Source organism: Drosophila arizonae, chromosome 5 (assembly GCF_054131065.1).
Source record: "Drosophila arizonae isolate 15081-1271.41 chromosome 5, UAZ_ARI_1.0, whole genome shotgun sequence".
NCBI lineage: Eukaryota > Metazoa > Arthropoda > Insecta > Diptera > Drosophilidae > Drosophila > Drosophila arizonae.
Window position 1 is genome coordinate 7689706 of NC_142925.1, and position 24225 is coordinate 7713930.

The 24225-nt window shown below is 35.6% G+C and overlaps 2 protein-coding genes across 14 annotated transcripts in view; both read left to right on the forward strand.

Moving 5' to 3' along the window:
* Nucleotides 1-24225, forward strand: part of SLO2 (slowpoke 2) — a 154170-nt gene that overhangs the window by 55211 nt on the left and 74734 nt on the right. For 3 of the 13 annotated variants that reach the window (XM_089470272.1, XM_089470273.1, XM_089470274.1), the window contains exon 1: nucleotides 1793-3683. The exons of 6 other annotated variants lie outside the window; for them this stretch is intronic. The gene's annotated coding sequence lies outside the window, so the exon portion shown is untranslated. Of the gene's footprint in view, nucleotides 1-1791; nucleotides 3684-24225 lie in introns of those variants that run through there. 4 more of the 13 variants (XM_089470269.1, XM_089470268.1, XM_089470276.1 and 1 more) reach the window with 4 other exon arrangements.
* Ir47a (Ionotropic receptor 47a) lies at nucleotides 3690-20842 on the forward strand. Its single transcript, XM_089470302.1, has one exon. The coding sequence runs from the start codon at nucleotides 8284-8286 to the stop codon at nucleotides 10144-10146; it is 1863 nt and encodes a 620-aa protein (XP_089326428.1). The 5' UTR covers nucleotides 3690-8283; the 3' UTR covers nucleotides 10147-20842.

The window sequence follows — 24225 nt, forward strand, 5'->3', positions numbered from 1 at the left end:
ATAAATATGTCAATAATAATGATAGGCCAAACAATAAGCAACAAGAACAATAACAATAAACGCAGCAGCAGCCGAAGTTGTAGTCGCAGTAGATGTAGGCCGCAATCAAAGCGATTGGCGTAAGTCGTAAGGAGCAGACATCCTTTGCCAGGACCGAGGCTGGGCTATCATTGTCATCAGCATTAAGGCAGGCAGATAGCTATAATGTTTGCTATTGTTATTGTTGTTGCTGTTGTTGTTGTTGCTGTTGTTGCTGTTGCTGTTGGCATGCTAACAGGCTCTAACGGCAGAGGACGATTAAGATGCAAAGTGTATATTAGTATGTTAACACTCAGCACTCAACGCACAGCTCGCCCTGGCATTGTCAATGCCAGCCCGTTACACTTGACTTGACTTGACTTGACTTGCCCTACGTTGCCTAGCCTTGCCTTGCCTAGCCTTACATTGCCTTGTCCTGGCTCTGACTCAAGGCAGCTGCTGTTCTGCGTGTTCACTCTGCCTATTGGCTGACTGCCTTCCTGTCGGCCAGCTTGAGTGGCCATCCAGCTGCTGTGTTTGGCATTTCGAATGGAATTCAGGCGTAACTCTGTAGCCCCTCTCTTTGCCTAGAGCAAAAGGGAAATGGCGATATATAGCTGTTGCCCTTTCACATTGATTTATTGGTCCAGCAGTGGCTCTTGTACATTGTTTTGCCTTCACTTTGCTTCACTTTGCCTTGCTTTGCTTTACCATCGCCCCGACCCCATCTGGACACACGCTGTTTCTGTTTGGCTTTGGCATTATGACATTTATCGTTGTTTACATTTGTCATTTTATCTCAATTGCATGGCAATATATGCCACACTCCATTAAATAAATAACATTTAATATATTTTTATTGTTCAGCGAACAGGGAAAATATCAAGCAGCTTTATTTCTACCCAGTTGATAAGCAATTTGTGTGTGTGTGTGTGTGTGCGGTCGACGCATTGTCAATTAATGTAATATTTGCATGTGTCTTGTGGCGCCACCTGTTGAGCGACTGTGGCAACTGTTGTGACTGTTTGTTTGTTGGACTTTTAAATTTAATTAGAGCCTTAAATGATTTGCGGTCGTCGCTGCGGCTGGCACATTGTCTGCTCGCACCACATGACACTGGAATAAATGTCGAGCTGCGGTCATAAATATGACAACGTCTAGCGTTAATTAGACTTTCAGCTTGTTAACAAGTTTTCATTGTTGTTGTTGTTGTTGTGCTTGTTTTAGAGTTGTTGTACTGATATCGTTTGTCTAGTTCAAGTGGAAATTACAAGGGCAATGGAAATGCTCTAACAGATCTGCCTAATAATTGCGAAATAAAAAAGTGGGTTGTTTTCTTTTAGTACTCAACAGAGTATATTTAATTACAGTAATTATTAATTAAACATATTTTGTAAAATAAATGGGTGCAAAATACATACTGAACAACTCTAAAAAAATTGCATGCATACTTAATTTAAAATAACATGTTGGGATAGAAAGGTAATATTATTTATATAAAAGGAAGGAATTTGCTGTAAATATAAGTTCATTTCATAACTCTATAATTATCTTAATAGTAACGAAAATTATGTATATATTATATTTTTTATTTTTATTTTTGTATTTTATAATATTGTAATTTACTTCTATTTTACAAAATAAATTCTTTAAATGTATAGCCTAAAGAAGAAAAAAGTATTTTGTATATATTAAAAAAAAAAAAAAATAAAAAATAAAAATAATTTATGGATTATTTAATTTAATTCATTAAATTTTAATTTATATAATGAATATTTAAATTGTATGTTTTATTAAAATTGAATACCAAATCAGATTTGACCAATTCATATTCCGTGCTTAATTTTCTTTTTAATACATAAATATTTAAACGGTTATACTTTATTTATATGGCCGGTAACTAATCGTATGCGCAATGTCCCCTAATAACGCCAACTGTTAACTTAACAGCATGCTAACAGAGCTGCCTGTAACGTGCGAGCTTTCGTATTCGCTCGCTCTCTCTTTGCTCTGGTCAGTAAAAGCTCTCATGTAGCGTCTTTCCGTTCTATCTGTTTGAATGTCCTGCGATGTTACGCATACGCCGCGTGCAACATTCGCTCGGCTCGAGCGTTAACAGCTCTCGGGGCATTATACAATGGCAGATGTCGATGTCGATGTTGAAGTCGCTTGGCGGCGACATCGGGTTTTAGTTTGCTTTTATACTTTGCACATGAAACATGTGATTTTCACTCGTAACCTGTGTGCGGCCGCCTGTTCAAGCAATTTCCTTCAAACGTTTTTCCCGACCACACACACACACACAGAGCGGAGTGTGTGCGTCTGTGTCGTCCGTGCGTGCGTGTGCTAACGTGTGTGTGTGTGCGTGCGTGTCTTCTTCGTGTCGTGTGCATGACATTTCTTCGTGCCAAAAAAAAAAAAAAATGTTGAAATTCGCGCAAATGCTGCTTATTAAATTTAATTAAACTCATTGAAAATTCAATTGACTAGCGGATTTAATTTTAAAAATAATAAAAATAAAAAATTAGTATAATAAAAATTAGAGCAAGACTATTTCAATTATAAATTGTAGACGAATGCAAAAATTAATTTAAAAATATTTATAAAAAAAATAATTCAAATTGAAAAATTTAAATTGAAATTGGATAAAAAATTTAAAATAAATTATAAGTTTAGCCGCTGCACAACAAATTCACAAACGCTTTTTCTTCAGAACTTTTTCCAAAAAAAAAATTAAAGAAAATAAAAAAGAAATTATAATAATTGCTAGCAATAGTTGCCATAAATCTCAAAGAAACAAGTGTATTATTAATGGACATAAAAATAATATTAAATGTGTCACTGTGTGTGCGTTCGTTTGAGTGTGTGTCTATTGCATATAAATCAATTGTAGCGAACTCGTAGCTGCTTGGCTTAAATATTTAATTTGGCTTTAGTTCGGCCTAAACATATAAGTGGCAATAAAATCGTTGTTGTTGCTGTTGTTTCTCATTTCTCGTCGCCCGTTGGCTGCTGTCAATTCGCGTTCGCTGTCTTGGCGTATGTCTCTCTCTCTCTTTCTTTCTCTTGCTGTCTGGGACTGTGTCGCTGTGTCTTGTGCGCATAAATAAATAAATAAGCGAACTGCGTGCAGCTTGACACAGATCTTTTTGGGGTAGCCAGCCCAGCCCAGACCAGCCCAGCCGCGGCCACTTGTATCCTGATTAGTTTGTCTTATTTATGTGTGCCGTATCGTTGGATGCTGCTCGAAGCCTACCGCAAGCAGCGATTCGTTTGCCGCACTGCGCAAAAGTAAGGTTCAAAGTTCAAGCGAACCTGGCTGCATACGGCAATTTATTACAAGCTGCTATTAACCTTTTATAATGCTTGGTCGCTCTGCCGTCGCCGTCGCCGCCGTCGTCGAAGTCGCAGTCGCAGTCGCAGTCGCGCTCGCGCAATCCTTCGCTCGAGTGTGTCCTGTGGGCATCGTTTGCACACATATAGAACAAATATAACGGTCAACAAATAAACGCCAATAAAAAAAGAAGAAAAAGAAAAAACCCAAAAAGAAACTCCAAAACTTGCAGCTCATAAAAGCCAACAGGCAAAGCCAACACACATACATTCACACTCTCTGTTACACACACACACACTCACATCTACAACGTCTATCGCCAACCAACATGGTATGTATTTTGCTGTTGTTGCTTTTGTTTTAGACTCTTTTAGGTGTTGCCAGCTCTACGTCGACTCAATTGTGCACTCGTCTATGATTCCGCATCCGTAGACGCATCCACATCCGCAATCGCATCCGCCGCAAAATTCGCTGCGGGAAAATTCAGACGCACACAAACAAAAACAAAACGGAGGAAAAGAAAAATAAAGAGTGCAATTTTTGTTGTGGCATTTGTTTTATTTTTATTAGGTCCTATATCGTTGTTGTATTTTTGTTCCTCTCCCTTATTTTTTTTGTCGGTTTGAAGCAAATTGTTTGCTTACGTGCGTGAATTTTTTATCAATAAAGGTTAAGCTTTCTAGGTGTGTGTGTGTGTACTTGAGGGTATCTGTGTGTGTGTGTGTGCTTAGTACTTATTTTGTTTTCAAACTTGTTTCGGTTGTTTCTGCTTAACTGGAATATATATGGTAATGGTCAATTGCTCCAAACGTGTTCAAGAACTTGAAACTGTTGATTAGACCTTCTGGCCTCCATTATCCATACAATTTAAATGATTTAATATAATAAGAAATTTCATTTGATTTTATTTCAATTATTATTATTTGAGTTGGGTATTTACTTAAACCATTTTGGTATTTTTTTTTTAAGTTACTTTTTTTTTATTATAATTAAATTTATATTCACTTGTTTTGTATTTTTTTTATATTTGCACTAAGAATTTATTTATTTGTATTATATATATATATATATATATATATATATATATATATATATATATATTTAATACAATTGGTGAGGAGAAAGATTCAAAATATTTATTTTATTATATACAAACAATTTTTTAATGTATATATATATATATTTTTTTTTGTTTTTGTAGAGTAGTATAATCTCTTTATTTATATCTTAAATATTTTATACGCTTTTTTTATTGTAATATACCTACCTTGTTTATATTTGAAACTGTATTTTGTATATATTTTTTAAATATTATAATTGTTCTCCTTTTATCATTAAAATATAAATTTTATATGAACTTAACACTTATTTTCTGAATTTTTTTCTTTTTAACAATTTCTGAATTTCACTTAATCATTAATTTTTTTGGTAAAAAGAAAAAAATTTCAGAAAATAAGTGTAAAGTTCAAATAATTCTAAAATTTATATATTAATGATATACTTTTTTATTTTTTATTTTACCTGAATCTGTTTAATAATTAAACGAACGCTTCTGTTTTTTTCTGTACGTGAATAAGTCATGTATTTTTAGCAGCTAACATCGCAATGCACTTAACTGCACTCGAAATGTTCAATTTGTGGTAAATGCAAATTGACATTCAATTGAAATTGTTTTTGGCTACGATAACAAAAGTTGGCTCAAATAGCTACTGGTTGGCACTCAACATAAATATTCGTATATTTGACTATTAAACGACTTACAAGCCCTTGCATGCGTCTGTGGAAATTGAGCCCTGCCTCTCCCACCCCCTATGACTCGATTACATCTGAAGTTGCCCTTCTACTTTGTGCTGCATTCCTGAATGTCTGACGAAATTTCTACTTTTCAGCTACATTGAATTGCTTTGTTCCTTATGGAGTTGCATTCCTTGACGTCTTCATTAAACGTCGATGCGATTGCTCTGGAATTTTTGATCAACTTATTTTACATTGTGTGACATTCTCAAAATACTTCCCTTGCCGAGTGCGAATTCCCAGTTTTTATTTTACATATTTTTTTGTTTACTAAGTGCAACATTCTAGTAGAGGTGACTGTGTGAATTCCAGATATCTTAAGCTTACTTTCGCTCAATCAGAATCCTGTTTGCCTGCTTTTCTATCCTATCTTTGGTTTTAGACTGAGCTGTGAATATAATCGCTAGGTTAGGTGGTTGGGTTTTATTTATATATTGTGTTATTTTATGGTTAGCAATTTTTATGGAGTAAAGTTATCTCTATATCTTTTTTTATATAGCTTTTCTTTTTCTGTTTGACTTTAGGTCTCTTTCTCTTTGCCTCTCTCTCTATCTCTGTCTCCTTTTCTTAATCTTACTCTTTCTTTATTTTACTCTTTCTATATCGCACTGTCCCTCCTTATCAGTCTCTTGTTCTATCTCACTCTCTGTATCTCCCTTTGTCTCTTTCTCTGTCTATCTCGTCTATATTTCTCTCTCTCCCTCTCTCTCTCTCTCTCTCTCTCTCTATTTCCTTCTCTCTCTGTCTCACTCTTACTCATTTTCTCTGTCTATCCCCTCTATATATCCCTCTCTCTCAATTTCCTTGTCCCCCTCTCTCTCTCTCTCACGTTCTCTCTGTCTCTATCTCATTTGCTCTCACCTCCTTTTTCTCTCCCTCTGTCTGTCTCTTTCTCTCTCTTGCTATTTATCTCTAACTGATTTTCTTACTCTCTCCTTTTTCTCCTATTTACTTAGATTTCTTCTAATCCCCCCTCTCGCTGCTCTGCTCCGCCAGCTTCACCATTCAGCTTAAAATTGTCTACATTCTGCTCTTGCGCTTATTCGCTTCTTCTGCACCTCAGAGAAAACTTTTATGCACAAAATGCAGTTGACGAAAATTCCCCAAAGACAAAGACTAACTACAGGCTATATACATCCATTTAAGCTGTGTGTGTGTGTTTTAGGTCTCTACCTGTGCAAATTGCAGCCTGTTGTTGGCATTAAATGTGCAAAAGTTGCTCAATTAAAGGTGGGCGTGGCAGCGGTATGTACACAAAAGCAACGGCCCAACCACAAACAAACAGTAAACAAAATGCTTAACTCGGCCGAGAGTTGAAACAACGTAAATGTGGTTCTACGCCGTGTCTCTTAGCCAGTTGCTGTTGCTGTTGCTATTGCTATAGCAGGCTATTGCAGTTGACATTATGCGCATTAAATGCGCTTGAAATGTTGCACAACTGCCACAACGACCGACACCAGCCGCCAACAGCAGTGCAACTGACACTTGCCGGACGCTGGACGTCAGCTGGAATGAGCCGGAAACCTTCGGGTCCGGGTCCAGGTCCGGGCCCGGCTCGCCGGTTAGGACTCTGACTCTGCCAAAGCGCTTTTGTAAATTATGTCGTTTAGGGTTCAGCTCGAGTGAGTTTCTAATGCAAAATAACAACAAATTTTAACCCCCTACCTCTCCCTCTCTCTATCTCTCAGTCTTTCCTTCCCTTTCCACTGAACTCCGGCATTTGCTGTCGGATAAGGCACAATCTGCTGACATTCACGTAAATGCCAGTTAGTGTAGGTCTTGGTCTTAGCTTGGCCGTTGCCTTGTTGGCCATAATTAGCGTCGTCGCATATTGCGCCTTTAATTAAATATTTATCTAAACACATGCGTGTTGTGGCTCCTCCTCACCATATATTTATATACATATATATAACTGCATATATATATTTTTTTTCTACTGTCAAGTAGCACTTTAAATTCATGCTCATTTTAATATTAGAAGCGCACGCTGCGTATGCGCAATTTTTGCTTAATTTCACCCAGCAATCTGTTGTTAATTAGCAGCTTTATGTCACGCCAGCTGGCATTATACAAAAATTTAACGCATTCCACCTGGCGAGCACTCACCTGCGCATTTGTTTAAGCTTATCTCAAAATAAATAGAAACAAAAAGAGATTTCCCAGTAGATAAAATGTGTTTTTGGCATTAGTGTTGGCTTAGCATGGAAATGACTTTGAGGTTTGGCAAGGAGCTAGGTTCGGTAGGTTGGATTTGTGTGGGGATGTTCTGTGGTGTCGCAAGTGTGTGAGTGGTTGTTAAAGAATGCGGAAGTGGGTTGGGCAAGTGAATTTGAGCAATTGCAGTTTATATAATATTAAGTAGTACATTATTCTGTATAGAAGCACATAGAAGAGTTTATATAGTTCAGAAAATCTTCATGTTGAATAATGTATATTAAATTTATAATTTAACTAATAAATATATCATATAAAAAAAAAAAAAAAAAAAAAAATAGAAATATAAATAAATATGATATAAAAATAAATATATGTATATCTAAAAAGTACATAAAATATAATATAAAATTTGCTTTGAAAATATATATTAAAAAAAAAAATAATACTTTCAATATAATTAAATAAAATAAAATATATATTAATAAAAATACTGAAATGGAAAATTGAAAAAAAAAAAATAAATAAATAAAAATAAAATAAATAAACTTATAAATATAAATAGAAAAATAAATAAAAATAAAAAATTAATTATAATACAATATAATATATTTGTGAGAACCATATATGAACTAATTTACATTATATATTATTTAATGTTTTTTATTGATGCTCAGACTTAGGGTATATTGCAGTCTTAAAACCTTGATAAAAGAAAACACAGCTGTTTGCTATAGGGTACAAAGTATGGCGCTTTCAACAATTTTCCATTAATTATGCCATTTAAAATCAAATTTTCACTATTAAAATTTTCACTCTTCTTCTGTGGATGTTTATCTAAGTTAATGCAATCAAATGGGTTTTCAAAGAGTATATTTAAATCAGCTCTTAATGCAATTAGTATAACGATTGCTCGATAAACCTTTAAAAGGTCTGTGAAACGTGCGTCCGCAGCTCAGTGCGAAGACCGAAGTCAATTGCCGATGGCAAAAATGAAATTGTTGCTGTGTTGCCTCCTCAGTCTGCTCTGGTCTGGTGGCAGCTGCTGTTGGCCGAAATTTGGCCTGGAAGTGGAGCGTCGTGAGGATGTGCTCTATAATTTGTTGGTCCAGGTGAATGTGGAAGAGCCAATTGTGTTGTTGTTGCTGCTGCAGCGTAGGCAGCCAACTAATTTGGATGCTTTACAACACTGGCCGTTCTCTAATTGGCCAGTGTTGCGTTACGACGAACGAAACGTGATTCGTGTCATCAATTATACACGCAGAGCATTAGCATTGATTTACATACGTGAAATACGAGATGCACTGCTGCTGACTGCCGCATTGGCCGACAGCCTGGAGGGCATGCGGGAGGCGAGAATTATAATTTGGCTGCAAATCGAGAAGAGCAATGCTCAAGAGCTGCTGGACCTAATTGGTCGTCAGGCGAGGCGATATTATTATTACAATATCCTAATATTAATTGGAAAAGGTCGGCGATTTTCCTTGTTACGCATGCAGCCATTTCCTCAGCCCAGCTACGAGGAGATGAGGTTGCCTTTGAACCGCACGCTTAACAGCACTGAACGCCTCTTTGTGCAACACTGGCGCAATTTTCGGGGCAAGCGAGCCGTGATGATACCCTCGCTCGTGCCCCCGAACAGTTTCATCAGCCGTGATCCGCGCACGGGTCGCGAATACTTCAACGGCTTCTGCTACAATCTGATGGAATCGTTTGCCAAGCATCGAAATATCCAACTTGAGTACTTCAGCCCGTTTCTCAATGAGACCCGTAGAGCTCAACATATGCCCGAGATAATGCTGCTAATAGGTCGGGGCGAGGTGGATTTTATAACCAATGTGCAGCCCTTTTCGCAGCGCCATCAAGCCGAGGGCACGCAGAGATCGGCAACGCTGGGCATGGTCAGTTTCCTGATTGTGGTGCCCTGTGGCCATGAGCTGAGCATCGGGCAGATCTATTTGCGAATGTTTTCCCCGAAGTCGATGCTAAAGCTGCTCGCAGTTTATGTTGGCCTCAGTTTGTTCGAGACGTTCGTGGCTTATTGTTGTCGCAAATCGAAATTGAATTTTCCCTACTCTCGGTTCGTCTTGAACTTGAATGTCTTACGGAATTTGATCAATCATACGGTGCCCATTGCCAGACGTAGTAGGCTGCCAGTGAGAATCTTGGGCTTTCAACTGGCTCTGCTGGGGATCATGTGCAATATCTCATTTAATGCCACCCTGAGCACCTGGTTGACCAAGCAGCCGCGTGAACGCCACATACAGAACTATGCCGAGCTGAATGCCAGCCGATTGCCGGTACTGTTTGATTATGCCTCGTATGAGCTCATCGAGACGGAATACGAAGCGGATTTCTTTACCAAAAAAGTGCCCAATGCTGTCTGTATGGAGGCCAAGGATCAGGTCGAGCTGTTGCTTAGCCTGAACACGAGCTATGCCTATCAGACGTATTCTTTGATCTGGAACGCTTTGGAAGTCTATCAGCGAAACTATAAGCACCCACTGCTATGCAAATCGAATGATATACATATTGCCGAAGAATTTCCAGTGAATACGATATTGCAGAAGAATTCGATCTATGCCGCTGCCTTGGACGAGTACATTTTGAATGCCCAGAATGTGGGCTTAGCGAAACTATTCAAGCTGAGATCCTATCATGACATGATGATTGGCAAAGTTCCATCATTGGCCTGTGATTCGTTTAAGAGTCCGATTTATACCCGTTTCGACGACCTGCAGCTCTTCTGGAAATTATATCTTGTCGGCCATGTCATGGGCTTATTGATTTTCATAGCCGAATTGAGTGTGGGCAGAAGGCAAACGCGCGTAATTGAAGCTAACTGATTAGTCTTGATTCTATATATAAATAGACTTGTCAAATGCGAATTAATGCGAAGCAGCTACGCCTATCTGATTCATATATATTTATTAAAATATCCAAAAATAAATAATGCTTTGATTGCATATCGACACGCGAAGCGATTGTATTCGATTTCGTTCTATATTTACTCTAATATGTTATGATATGTAATAAAAAAACGGTGAAAGAAAAGGATAAAGAATATTTGATTTTAGATATAGTAATTAGGATATAGTATTTTGGATATATGATATGTGATACACATAGGATAGATAGAAGTGGATTAATGGTGGATAATAGAGGAAAGAGGATGGGGATAGAGGATAGAGTATAGAGCATAGTGGATAGAGGATAGCAGATATCGGATAACGAATATTGGATAGATGATAAGGAATAACGGATATCGAATAAAAGATAGAGTATAGAGGATAGCGGATAGAAAATAAATGATGATGGATAGAAGATGAATAATATAGGACAGAAGATGAAAAATTGTTGATTGAGGATAGAGAACACATATCATTGAAGAAATAATTTTACATGGAATTGTACATGTAAAAAAATAATGAATACTTAATCTGCATATGCAAAAAAGGACCAGAAAATTATACATGGAGAATAGCATATATTTCACATAAAATTATAGATATGCATTATAATGGAAATTTGGTAGCTGTAACTAAATTATTAAAACATCTATATAGTTGAATAATATAAAAAAGGTCGTTAAAGTACTTTGGTCAATTAAAGATACAGGAGAAGCGAAAAAAGTCATTATGAGATAAAATGAGTTCCGAAGAAATCATTCGACTACTAAGCGGTTTATGTCTTCCGTAGTTCCGGAGTTGGGGCTCATATGCTTAATAGGTACATAAATGTTATATTTGAGTGGCGTGAAGAGTGTTCCAAATATATATATGTATGTGTGTGTGTGTGCGTGTGTTTTGAAATGCTGAAATAATAATTCAAAGAGCACATTTAAAGGCCCGAAGTTTTTGGGGAAAGCTATTAAAATTTCATCGGCCATGGACAATAAAACGCTATCAGAGAGTGCATAAAAAGCGAATGACATATATGTGACGATATGGCACGCATTTATGACATGTGTCGACAGAGCATAATGGAAAGCCAAGCTCGAAATACTACTGGGAGAGACAGTTAAAACAAAAAACAAAAAACAGAACAAAAAAGGGCAAAAAGAGGAAAACTTTTGTTCAATAATTGAGCCAGCCAGACAGTGGCTCAAGGCATTAATCAGACCAATGGGACTGAATGACAACGCACAGACAGCTGAAGTGGGACCTTGATATGGGCGAAAGGTAGACAAAGAACAAGGTACTTAATTATTGCATAATAAATCAGACAATACATATGATATTGATGAGAATATATAAAGGGATGTATGTGTGTATATCTAGATATGTATGTATTTATTTGTATGTTTTTCTAGTAATTAGGTAGCACCTGTGTATCATATGGGAGAATGTTAGCTAAATAATGCCCAGCATTTAGATGGGGTGGATGACACGGCCAACAAAATCAATCGATTGACGTCAGGTAACAAAAGCGGTTCAAGTGCACAGAACCCCCAAATAAAACACACACACACATACACACTTACAGCGATGCTCGTTATGTATAAATATGCATGACTGCTCTGTGCACACAGAGCGAGTAAGTCTAGGGCTTAGGGGGCGTATACGTCATGTGCCTTATGAAATTAACTGTGCTGTCAGTTGTTTTCCCTTTTGGCTGCTTTTTAAGGCAGCGCTACGCCTTCATAATTCACACCCAAACTAGCAGTGGGCGTGGCACGTTTACCTTGACAAGCCTTAAAGCCCCTTTTTGGCGCCCGCATTTACGGCTGAAATTTCATTTTGCAGCTGATTTCGCATCGCTGCGCATACGCATTTATCATTTAATTAAATAAATATATAGTAGATATATAAAATTTGTGTGTATATATATGCCTGTCACAATTTTGTGGTTAATAATTTATATATGTTTTTTATTGCATTTCCTGCTGTCGCCCTTTTTTTTTTTTTTAAATTTTTGTTGCCTGATTGTTGCTTTCTTTTTGCATTTGTCGAATTGTTTGCTGATTGCCCTGGTGACGCGTTGTTCTGTGTGCTTTGAATATTATTGAAATGTTTTCTGATTGGACTGCGTCAATTTGGAGCTACACATACACTCACACGCACACACAGACGTATGCGTGTGTGTTTGTGTGTGTGTTACAAATGATTTGCTTGCATGTCGTACACCATTTTCAATGTCAGCTAAAATGATTAGCAAGGGATTTTCGATTTGACTAAAAGCTTATAAATTGCCAACAGCGCAAAACACAATTTTTATGCGTATTGAAAATGCAAATTAGCCAATTTAAGCACGTTTTTACGGGAATTTTTTACTTTATTTATTTCATTTTTAAGCGTGACACGTGTCAATTTTATTACATTTAGTTTCCTTCCAGATATGCATTATACTGTAAATGTATAGAAAATATGTATTTTTACAGGTCTGACTAGCAATAATTGAACGTAAAATATAAATTGGAAGAAAATATTGTAAAATAAATTTATTTTAAATGACAAATAAAATAGGGAATATAAATAATAAATATTATATAATAAATAAAAATAATAAATAATAAATAATAAATAATAAATAATAAATAATAAATAATAAATAATAAATAAAATATAACAAATAATAATAATGCGAAGCAAAAATACAAAATTAACTAATCGAGTTTTTAATAATATTCCTTTACATTTTTATGCTCAAAGAGTATATTTCTAATGAAATAAATTCAATTCAGCTTCACTGCAAATTTCATGTCAAATTCAACTGAAAAGTTCTTCTTCCACTCACAAATCTTCGTAAAGTTCTCAGCTTTAATTTATAAATATTTTATATGTCTCTCACAATGTTCGAGTAGCAGCTGCTGGCATTGCCTGTAAGCCTTAAAATATTGATGTAAATCATTTAGGCCAGAGCTCAATGGAATGAAATTCATTTACAGCTGTCAATGCAATATTTAATTCATGATAAATTGTTTAGAGAGTGTATGTGAAATGTATGCGAACATAAACAGAAATTAATTAGCTTTGCATAAATTCAGCTATACAAATATTGATTGCATTAAATTGCTGAGCAAATATTTTGACATTTGAGCAGCAAGTGTGCAATCAGATAGAAGATAATTAAATTAATTACCAACAGCCACAAAAACTATGCAGACAATAAATTTGTTATACAAATATACAGATATGTATATAAAATTCTATTATATATTTATTATGTTTGCAGTTAGTTTGAACTTTTTTTTTTCAGCTAGAGACCGCAGAAACTAATAAAGTTATTTAGTCAGTGTGGCAGAAGAGACTTGACCGCATTAAAGCTGCCCGAATGACCACTGACCCATCGCCCACACGACTCAGTTTATGCAAAATGTGGCAAAAAGACATTTAAATAAATAAATAAATAAATATGTGTATGTATGTGTGTGTGTATGCTTGTCTATAGAACTATGCAGAGTGCAGCTGGAGGCATTTACAGCTGAGTGTGAAAAGCGCCGCTAGCAAATGTCTGTATCTGCCGCTCTCACTCCCTCTTCCACTCCCACTCCCACTCCCACTCCCCTTCTCCCTCTCTCCCATTCTTTTTGTTTTATTTCCCTGTAAAAAGTTCACTTTGTGTAAGCTCGGGGCAAATATTTGACTCGTAGTCGCAGTCATTGCAGCAGCAGCAGCAGCTGCAAAAAAAAAAAAAAAAAAAAAAAAAAAAACAAAAAGAGAAAAAATTGCAAGTAAGCCAAGTAGAATATTAAGACTTAACAGCGTAAAAGCCAATTGCAGCAGCCATAAAAAGAACTGCAATTGAGATTTGTGCAGCGCAATATGGAAAGAGGAGGAAGAGACAGCAGCGTTAGAAGAAGTTGCAAAAAAAGAAAAGTTTGAGTAGAGCAAAAAGTCGAACGTGCCAGACGTTTAAAGTCTTTGCTCAATGAAATTATGGCAAATTTTCTGCAGCAATTTTATTGCCCGGCCAACGAGCCAGGCCAAGACAAGTCATGGCAGGCCAGCTCAGGGCAGCTCTGGCTATAAAGTCTTTCTCCTTGAAAGTTTTTTTTTTTTTTTTTTTATTTTTTTTTTATTATTATTAATTTTTGGGCTGGCATCATTTATCAAGTTATCGGAGAAGTTAACAAGCTGCGACAGCATCTTTAATGCACTCACTCAGATAAAGTCAATTATCGCTGAAGACAAAATATGAAACGCTTCGCTCGATTGCTTGGTAAAAATTTCAGATCGTTTTTTAATGGCTGCGTGTCTAGACTAAGGATATATATTTGGCTGATCGTAAGAGCAGCTGAAGTGTCGGCATGTGATACTGAAATTTTTTTATGACTTTTTTATTGAAAATTAAATTGATGTAAGGCAGACGCCATAAAGTATAAATATTTATTTTTAAAGTCTTACAAATGTTGGGAAATTTACTGCTTAATGAGATTAAGAGTAGAGACAGAGAATGTTGCAAAAATATTTGAGAATATAAATATATATATTTATTGCAAGCCTTTCATTTCTATGATTATTATTTATTGAATTTGATTAATTCAAGATTGAGAATCAGAATTTTAACCTCTTTGCATATCTTTCGAATAAAAAAAGTAGTTTAACAGATTTTTATAAAATAATTAAAAGAAAATAAAAGTTAAAAATTCAATTGATTTCCCTAACAAATATATATATTTCCTTTTTTTTAATATTAAATATTTTTTTTTTTTTTTTAATATTAAAATTCTGTTTTATATTACAAATGTATATGAATTATTAAACATTTTCAACTTTATCCTATAAAAAATGAATAAAAAATACTAAAAAATTTTGCAAATATTTTTCCTGGCAAAACAAACTTCCAAAAACAATGCAATCGAAACATTTTCACACAAATCAGACTCATACTCATATTAAATTTATGAACTTTGGGCATGCCACATATGTTTTAATCTACGGAATATATGAAGCGGGAAAAGCCAGTCATAGTGCATATATACGATTGCAAATCTACATGCTTGACAGATTTAAGGGTAAGCCGCTGTTGCGCTACACAAAAGTGGAAAATTGAAATTGTGTTGAAATATTTTGACATGTGGTGCGATAAATCAAGTTGCAGCCAGCCGAGTGAGTGCCTGCCTGCCAGAGCCAGAGAGTCAGAGAGTCACAGTGAGAGAGTCAGTGAGCTCGGCCCGAGCGTCTGCAATATAAAATCATAAATATTTTATGGCTTGGCAGAGCGCCCAAGTTATGTATGTAGCTTGGGCTAAAACAACGTGGCAGCTGCTAAACTTTGGCTAAGTGCATGACAAACGCTGTGACAAAACAGTTTGACAGACAGACAGACAGGCAGATAGACAGACGAGAGCAGTCAGCAACTGCAATTCCAGCAGCCTGTCTATAGACTCTGGCACATTGCAGATATGCTAAACAAAAAAAGTGTAAAAGCGACAACAATTTGATGGACAGACCGACAGATGGATGAATTGCCAATGCACAATGTATCTGGTAGCAAATTCTTTAGTTAAATATTTAACAGGCTGTTAAAGTGTTTGGATTGAACGAATTTCTTTTGATTTGATTTCGGAAATCAATTTTTCATATTTTTTTTGGCTTGTGACTGCGTCACAACTGCATTTGCATGTAAATTGCAAAAAAAGTTCATCTCACCAGTTTCGCGCATTGGCAGCCCCAACAACTGTCGTGTGGATGCATTTCAATTAAATCAACAACAGCAGCAACAACAACAACAACAACAACTGTAAAAATGATTTAATTCAATTTTGCCACGCTCTTTACCATAAAAGTATCGAGTGACATGCCTCAACTGCAGACGTCTCTCCTCTCTCACACTCACTCACTCTTTCACTTTCTCCCTCTTCCCCTCTCTCTCCCTCTCTCTCTCTCAGTACTCAGGGTGTTCAATTAAAAATGGCATCGATATGCGCTTCAGCATCGCCTGCATAATTTATGCCTGTCGAACTCTATGGGCCGCCAGCTCACCTCTCTGGCACTGAAGGCCTGTCATTTAAGTCTTTCCCAATCAACAATTTAAGCACGCATCCAATTTATGAACATGTATTTATCTGCTCGAGTGCTAAAGCTCTTTAAATGTCTGTTTAACACGAAAATTTTATGGTTAATCAACTTGTAGGCTGTTATCAATGTCTATGGTAGTTAAATTCTTTAACTGCAACTGTATTTCATGTAGCTAAGCTGCTAAGGGTCAGCTCTATAAGTAGCACCAGCTTAAAGCTTCTTCTTCTTCTCTTGTCAAGCCCACTGTAACTTCCCACTGCTTCAATTTGGTCTGCTATTTATATTTTGGGAGTTTTCCTATTGCCTACTTTTGTGCGCACTTTTGCTTTTTACCATAATTTTACTCTGCTGTAAACTATTTATTACAACATAACCATAATTAGAGTGGAATGCTTTAATTAATATAATAAAGTTGTTTTTAATTAATGTTTAAGCAAAAGTTAAAGTTTGTTTTAAGAGAAGTTTACTTTGATGATTATGATGATTATGATTATGTGAAATTTTGTTGGCTTCTTTTAACTTTTAGTGAATCGAAAAAACTTTTAGTGAAGTGAAAAAAAAAAATCGAAAAGTATTTATTTATTAAAAAAATTTTAGTTAAGTTTAATTTACAACTAATAAAAATTGGAATTACAATAAATTAAAGGAGAGCTTTTTGAATTTATTTACATGTTAAAATTCTAATTAAATTTCATAAAACTTTATGAATATCCCTCGTATTTATATATATATATTTTTATATTTAATTGTATATCCTGTTTTTCTCTTCTCTTTTTAATACTTATTCTCACATTCCTTATAAATATTAGTTATATCCTCCATAACAACCGGCCGCAACTTTGACTTATAAAATCATTTCCTCAAATTGCCAATTAAATCTGAGCTTTTTAGGCTTCTTTGATTCTGGGTAAAGCAAACTGAACTATCAGCCACGAACTAGTACACGTGCTTGCTGAGCTCTGGCATAATGTGTTCTTTGCTTAAGCAAATTAAACAGAATTGAGGCTCACGTGGCGTATGCTTAATATTTGTAATTTACGTTTGTCGCTTAAGACCCAATGCAGTTGAAAAGATTTTTAATTAACTGGCCAAAGAGGCAAATTTACACATTTATAACAACAGATGCGACCAAATACACACACACACACATACACACACATTGGCCACAAATCGAAGAGAAAAACCTCAAATGCCTTTTTCGTGTAATTTAATAATTAATTTTGGCCATTTGCATTAAACGTGCGTCCCGCCTACTGCCCACTTCTGCGGTCATAATCCAGGCGGCCGAAAGGGAAAATTTGCTGACGTGTTGTGCGGCCCTTTCCGGGCTATTCTTATATAGATATATATATTTGTATATGTATACATATATTTTTGCTCTGACGGCGTTTAATGATTGTAATGCTTATATAAAGTGAGGCAAATGAGTAAATGTAGTGGTGGTGTGAGTGTGTCTCTGTGTGTGTTTGTGTGTGTGTGTCTGTCGATCTGTCTGTCTGCCTATCTCTCTGTGCTGTTGATTAAAAACTTTTGTCGATTATTTCCGTAGCGACACGAAATCGATGATAAAAGTAAGCAAACAATCAACTTGCGAATGGACAATGAATAAATGGCATTGTTGTTGTTCGTTGAGCTCGAGTTGTTGTTGTTGTTGTTGTCTGGCATTTGCTGTGCAAACAGCGCAGCTTGACAACATTGATAAAGAAAACAGCAGCAACAGCCAGCAGAGGCAGAGGCAGAGGCAGCAAGCAGAGGCAGAGGCAGCAGCTGGTTTATTGCTATTGTTGGCCATATAAAGCAGCAACGCCTTCTACTACTTCTACTACTACTTCTACTACTTCTTCTACTACTACTACTACTACTATTGCGTCTTGCCTCAACATGTGCATATTGAAAGTGTTTTTGGGCTGGCTATGGGGCGTGGCACGCTGGGTGGGGCACGCTACGCATACAAGCGAAACACATTTGCCTGGAACACAATGCTAGGTGATTCATTTTGGTTGTCCTGCTGCTGTGCTAATAAAACAGCTTTACCACTCACTGAATATGCGTGCGTCTGCGTGTGTGTGTGTATTGGCTGTGCCTGTTGCTCAATGCTTGACAATTGAAATGCTCAACTCATGGCTGTTAGCGGCAAATATTGCAAGCTGGCTGCGTTTGCTTTGCCTTTCACGGCTATTGACAATTCGCTGGCAACATTTGCTATGGCTAAAAATATATCAAACATCTGCCGTGTGTTTAGCCAACACGTGTCATGCGATATACCCTAGAAAAATGGCAAACAATTGCAATGGGTATGATGATGGAAAAAAGAATAAAAACGGAAATGATAAATCTCATGTTAGTATGCTGAATTATATAAAAGTTTGTCTGAAATTAATTTCAAAAAACACTCTCACATACTTTTATGAATTGTTATAATATTTTAAATATATATTCTTGTTTTAAGCAATCGAAATAATTAGCCAGAACACATTGAAACAGGGTGTCTTTGAAGCAAGCGCTTTTTGTCCTATTGAGTAAGGATTTTTAATACTATTTTATTTATTTATTTTTTTTTTTTTGCTTTACAAAGCTTCTCAGAAACTGAGCGGTCTCTAATTCATTCGGTCCAACACCAATTCTCGATAAGAGCAATAATCAAAGTGAATTCAAATACTGGAATATTCTGAAGAAAACGAAAATAATTGAAATATATAAGCAATAAACTTATTTATTAAAAATGTTGAATGTTAAACCAATTTATAACTAAATTTTATACCTTAATTTTATACCTAACTTTATACCTTTGATTTCTTTCTAATTTCCTTCTAAACTCTTGCCCAGCATTTACTTCGCATTTCCCTCAGCTAACTCTTGAAAATAAATTTAAAGCAAATGCGAAGCTGTTAAATTACGAGCTGAAAATAATTATTTAAATGAAACAGACTTTGTCTTCATTTGTGCCTATGCAATAAGTTGACACAGCGAAAAAAGCAGAAGTGGAAGATGAAGAAGCAACAGCAGCTCTCTACACACTTCTCCATTCGCTACTTTCTACGTCCTGCATATATTATGTAGATCTGATTCTGCTTCTTCTTTCCTGTTTCTTTTTTTGGTATCTTAAAGATGAGCCGTGGCAACGTTTGCATGCATAATTTAAGCTCATAATTTTTTTACCAGCATAAATTGAATTATATTTTGCGAATAAGTGTGTGCACTCTCTCTCTCTCCCTCTCTTTCTATCTCACATCTCATATTCAGCTGGTAATTATTCTAGCATAAATTTTCGAAAATTAATTGTGTCATATTCTCGAGAAACTGTTGACACTGAGTGCCTGCCCTTTCCGTTTTGGTCCACCCTAGGCCCTAGGTTCAGCTGTTCAGCTGTTAGTGTCAACATGTTACTGAGCGTATTTAAGCCGCGATTTTCATTTGCTGCTGCTGCTGACTGTGTCTCTAATATAATGTATGTTCATGCTAATAAATAAAGCGGCTTAGAGAAGGGTCTCGCTGTGTAATTTACTAATTAAAACGATTAATTGGCATTAAAATATGTCGCCTGTCTGCCAGCCAGACTGTCTTTCTATGTGTGTGCATGTGTTTATATGAATTTAGCTGAGCTTAAATTTGCTTGCAATATGTATCAAATGACTTGTTGCTCTGTCGCCTAGGTAATGGAAGACATATAGGAATTAATGGCTCTGTTCAGCCTTTTGTGTGTCGTCTTTAGCCGTTGAAAGCTCAATGACATTAGCTTGGAATTTATGCTGGATTAGTTGTGTTTAAGCAATTGTAGTCGAAGCTAAGGATTAGTTGAAAGAGAGATGACTTTGAGAAGAGCTTAAGCTGTGATGTAGACGCTTTTACTATGTATGATGCTTGGACATGAAGTGGAGCTTGAGTTTAGACAATGATTATGGCTAATGCAGGAGTCAAAGCTAACATTGGTTGATGTTTATTTGAAGCTTATTTCAAGTGAATGTTAGAGGTAAGGTATATCAAAGGTATATAGGTATAACGATAGGTATAAATATTAGAACAATAAGTACATTAATATATGGAATGCATAAGCATAAGCAAAGGTATACATATAGGTAAAGGTATAAGTATAAATGTAAGTATATGTAGTATAAATATTGGTATAAGTATAGGTATAAATTTTAGTATAAATTTAGTCATAAGTCTAGCTTTTAGAATAGGCATAAATGAATAGAATAAGTATAAATATTAGTATTAAAAGTGCATTGTGTTGCTCTTCAATATTCTTTCATCCACTCCACATATGTATGTCTCTATCTTCATCAAATTGTATAATCAATAAATCAAATTAATTAACTCAAATAAATTAGTTCCAAATTTAAATTACGTTTATCTATTTGCCCCGCAGTTAAATCAAAACCAATTTCCACCTAACCCAAGGTGTCATTTGCACAGATTTTTCCACACAATTCATCTAATTGAGCTCGACTCGTATATTACATTACATACAAAAAAAAAAAAAAAGTTTTGTTTTATTTGCTTTCCGGCAAAATTCTCTTAGATTTGTGTAACTCGACGTGACAGCTGCCAGCCAATGAAGATAAAAAAAAAAAACAAAGTTAATAGAGATAATAATGAAAATATAAAAAAACATGTGAATGCTTTTTAAGTGACAATTAATTGGCGTGCAAAAAAGTAAGAGATAATGAAAAAAAAAAAAAAAAAAAAAAGCTGCTGAAGCTGTTGTGAGGCGAGCGCAAAATTAATATTAATTGCATTCCATTTCACATTTACTCTCGCTGCCGACACAATTAGGGCTCGGTCCATTTTGGGCAAGACGAAGCAGAAGGCCAACTGTGTGTGAGCTGTCGAGTTGCTAATAAATTGAATTTATCACAAACGATATGCGGCTGACATCTCAGACTCCAGAGATTCAATTTGCTTGCCATATTTTCCTATATAAATTTATTCTTATTCCTCTCACACACACACGCACACACACACATAACTTTGATTGAATTTATGCATGCACACACACACAAATATTTTCATTAACTCTTTTCATTTGTGCATATTTTATTTATTTATGTATATTTTTATAATAATATTTTGATTTGCCTGGTGTCTAAGGCAAAGTTTCTAGACATGCATAAATTGCGGACAGCGCGTCTTACGTCCATCTACTTTCTGCAAATTCTGTAATTGAAATATAATTATTTACATAAATTAAGCGAATTTACTTAGGGCCTGCTTTCTGAACTTCGAATGAAGTTAAAAGGTTTTTTTCTTGCCTTGCGTTTTGACAGCATTTTGCTTTTAATGTTAAAGCCAGAATAAAGCGACAAAGGATTTGTGTGCTTTATTATAAAGTCTGGGTCCACTGTGTTTCGTTTATATATATTTTTTACTGATTATTGTTCCTGGAATTGTTAACACGATAAAGCACTAGACTAACTAAAAGTTTTCAACTGCTGCTCATATAATGTGTAATGGAGTTAATTTAGATTTAAAAAGATACTAATTTTTTTTACAGTTGGATGGGAGAAGCAGTAGCTGAATTTTTTATTGAATAATCAAAGTGGTTTTAAAAGAAAAATAATCTAATCAATTAGGAATATGCAGAGAGATTATTGCTCACTCTACCTCTACTCTACACTTTAGGAAATATAATTTTAAATAATAAAAATATGTTTCAATTTGTTTCACTTAATATTATATAAGAAATATATATAAGAAATATATGTAGCTATTTTCTTTTTATTTTTTTATTTATTTATTTTTTTTTTTAATAATGTATGGTTTATAATGATTTATATAGTTTGATTATTATTTTTTTTTTATATATTAATATTTTATTTTTTTCCAAATTTTATACTCCGAAATTTATTAAATTTTTGTGTCTAAACAAGTCCATGATCTAACTTCCAATTACATATATTTTATAACATACAGTTTTTTCTTATTATTATTAAAATATTAAGCATCAACAAAAATTAACATTTTACTTTTTTCCTAAATTATTATTATTATTATTGTTTTTATTATATAATATTATTATTATATATTATTGCAAATAACTTTCAACTCTTAAATTTCGTATCAAACTTTACTCGACCACAAACATTTACAAGGCTGGCTGCAGAGTGTTCAGAAGGGGTTTGAAAAAAAAATTCCATTTTAATTTTTCTTTTGGTTTGCTTACTCAGCTGGCAGGTTCTGAGCCCGCAGGGACTTGAAATACAAATTGCAGCTGAGTGTGTGGCATATAAAATGCTAGCTTTAATTTTCGCTTGGTCATAAATTTGGTAAATATTTAATAAACTGTAGCTGCTATCACTCTCGCAGTCACTCTCGGGGCTGGGCTGTTTAACGTTGCGTATGCGTAATGCACAATTTGTCTGCTGATGTGTGGCAAATGCGTTTATGACCAAATCAGCCATAAAATCCTGGCCTGCAGGCGACATCATCATGCACTTGACTTTTTGTCGAAAAATTGTGCAAAAACGCACACACACACACAGACACACAGACACATAAAGTCACTCACACACCTTTGGCACCCTTGTGGCATTAGCCTTGCTGAGTCATGAGAGTGCTGGGACACGCGCTCAAGTGCAGCAACAGTGCAGCTTCAACTTTTGCCGCTTAAGTGTGTGCAGAGGTGAGCCTCTAGTGCTGCTGCAGCTGCTCGGTGTGTGTGTGTGTGTGCGTTTGTGTTTAATTTATGTAAGTACTTGCATACAAACACTCCCGCCGGCACCTAATTGCCACGCCGTGCATTCGCCTCAACTTTTATTGAGTTTTCCTCCCATATTTTCTTTGCTTTAAGCTTTCGCCATTCCAATGAATCAATGAAAAGTGCTGCATAACTTTATTATGTCATGGCTCTGTGCACATTGCCAATGCGTGACAGCAGCAGATAGCTCGGTTAAACTCCTGCAACCCCGAAAAAAAGGAATGTGGCGCACGTATTTGGCAACGCGCGTAACGATTTTGCGATTTCCAGTTCGCTTTTTACCATTTTACCGTTATATCGGTACTATTTTTTTTCCTTTTATTTTTTGTGTAAGATTGTCGCAATGGCTGACTCGCCCCACAGCCCTTCACTTCCCCCTCTGAATGCACACACTGCATTTTTATGCGCGCATTGCGAAATCCAAGTCAGGCATTTGGTTGCTTCTGCTTCTTGTTTGCTAATCGGACCAGCGTGTTCTCCCCACTCCCTTTCTCTCTCTCTCTTTCTTTGTCCCTTTACACAATCGCTATGGCTGTCGCTGCTTTTTCTTGAACGTGTTCGTTGATATTCCAATGGTGTTTCAATTTCCGGTCTACGTAGAAAAATACAAAAACCGGGGCAAAAAATGCCAAGTGAACAAGCTTTGATTCGATTTGTTTTGCGCTAGAAAGTATGCTACGTTTTCTTCTTCAGCTATCCAGCACACACACTGACACACACAAAGAGACACATCTGTGTGTGTATGCTTGGCTATGATATTTGATACGTCATTTTGACCTTCCCCAAGCACAAGTTTGAGCTCGTCTCTTAAGTATTTAAATTCATAATACTCTCGTTCAGTGTTCGCCTCTGTGTGTGTGTGTGTGTGTCTTTGCTTATTGATGGCTTGTAAAGTTCAAGCATATATAAATGTTTTTTTTTTTTTTTTTTTGGCATATTCCATTTTGCATAGTATTTAGTTACCAGCTTACTAATTGGCATATCAGTTATGTTGTGTTTTTTTTGCCACTGGCTAAAAATGGAAGGTACTCGTTTGAATTTTGGATAAAATTGAAAGTGAAAGGAAGGACAGTTAGCTCTAATTGGTATTGTTTGCAAGTTTCGAGAAAATATATGTCATTTTTGTTTTGGAATGAGTTAATTTGCTTTCTAATACAAGTTAGGTCTTCTAGGCAATATCTTTGAGAAGTTGTTGCTGTGGTTGAGTCAGAAGGAATTGAGAAATATATATACATTAAGGAATATGTACATATAGTTGTATGTTA

What these genes read in the sequence shown, in the direction of transcription:
- Ir47a (XM_089470302.1), top strand. Translation starts at nt 8,284, where the DNA reads ATGGCAAAAATGAAATTGTTGCTGTGTTGCCTCCTCAGTCTGCTCTGG.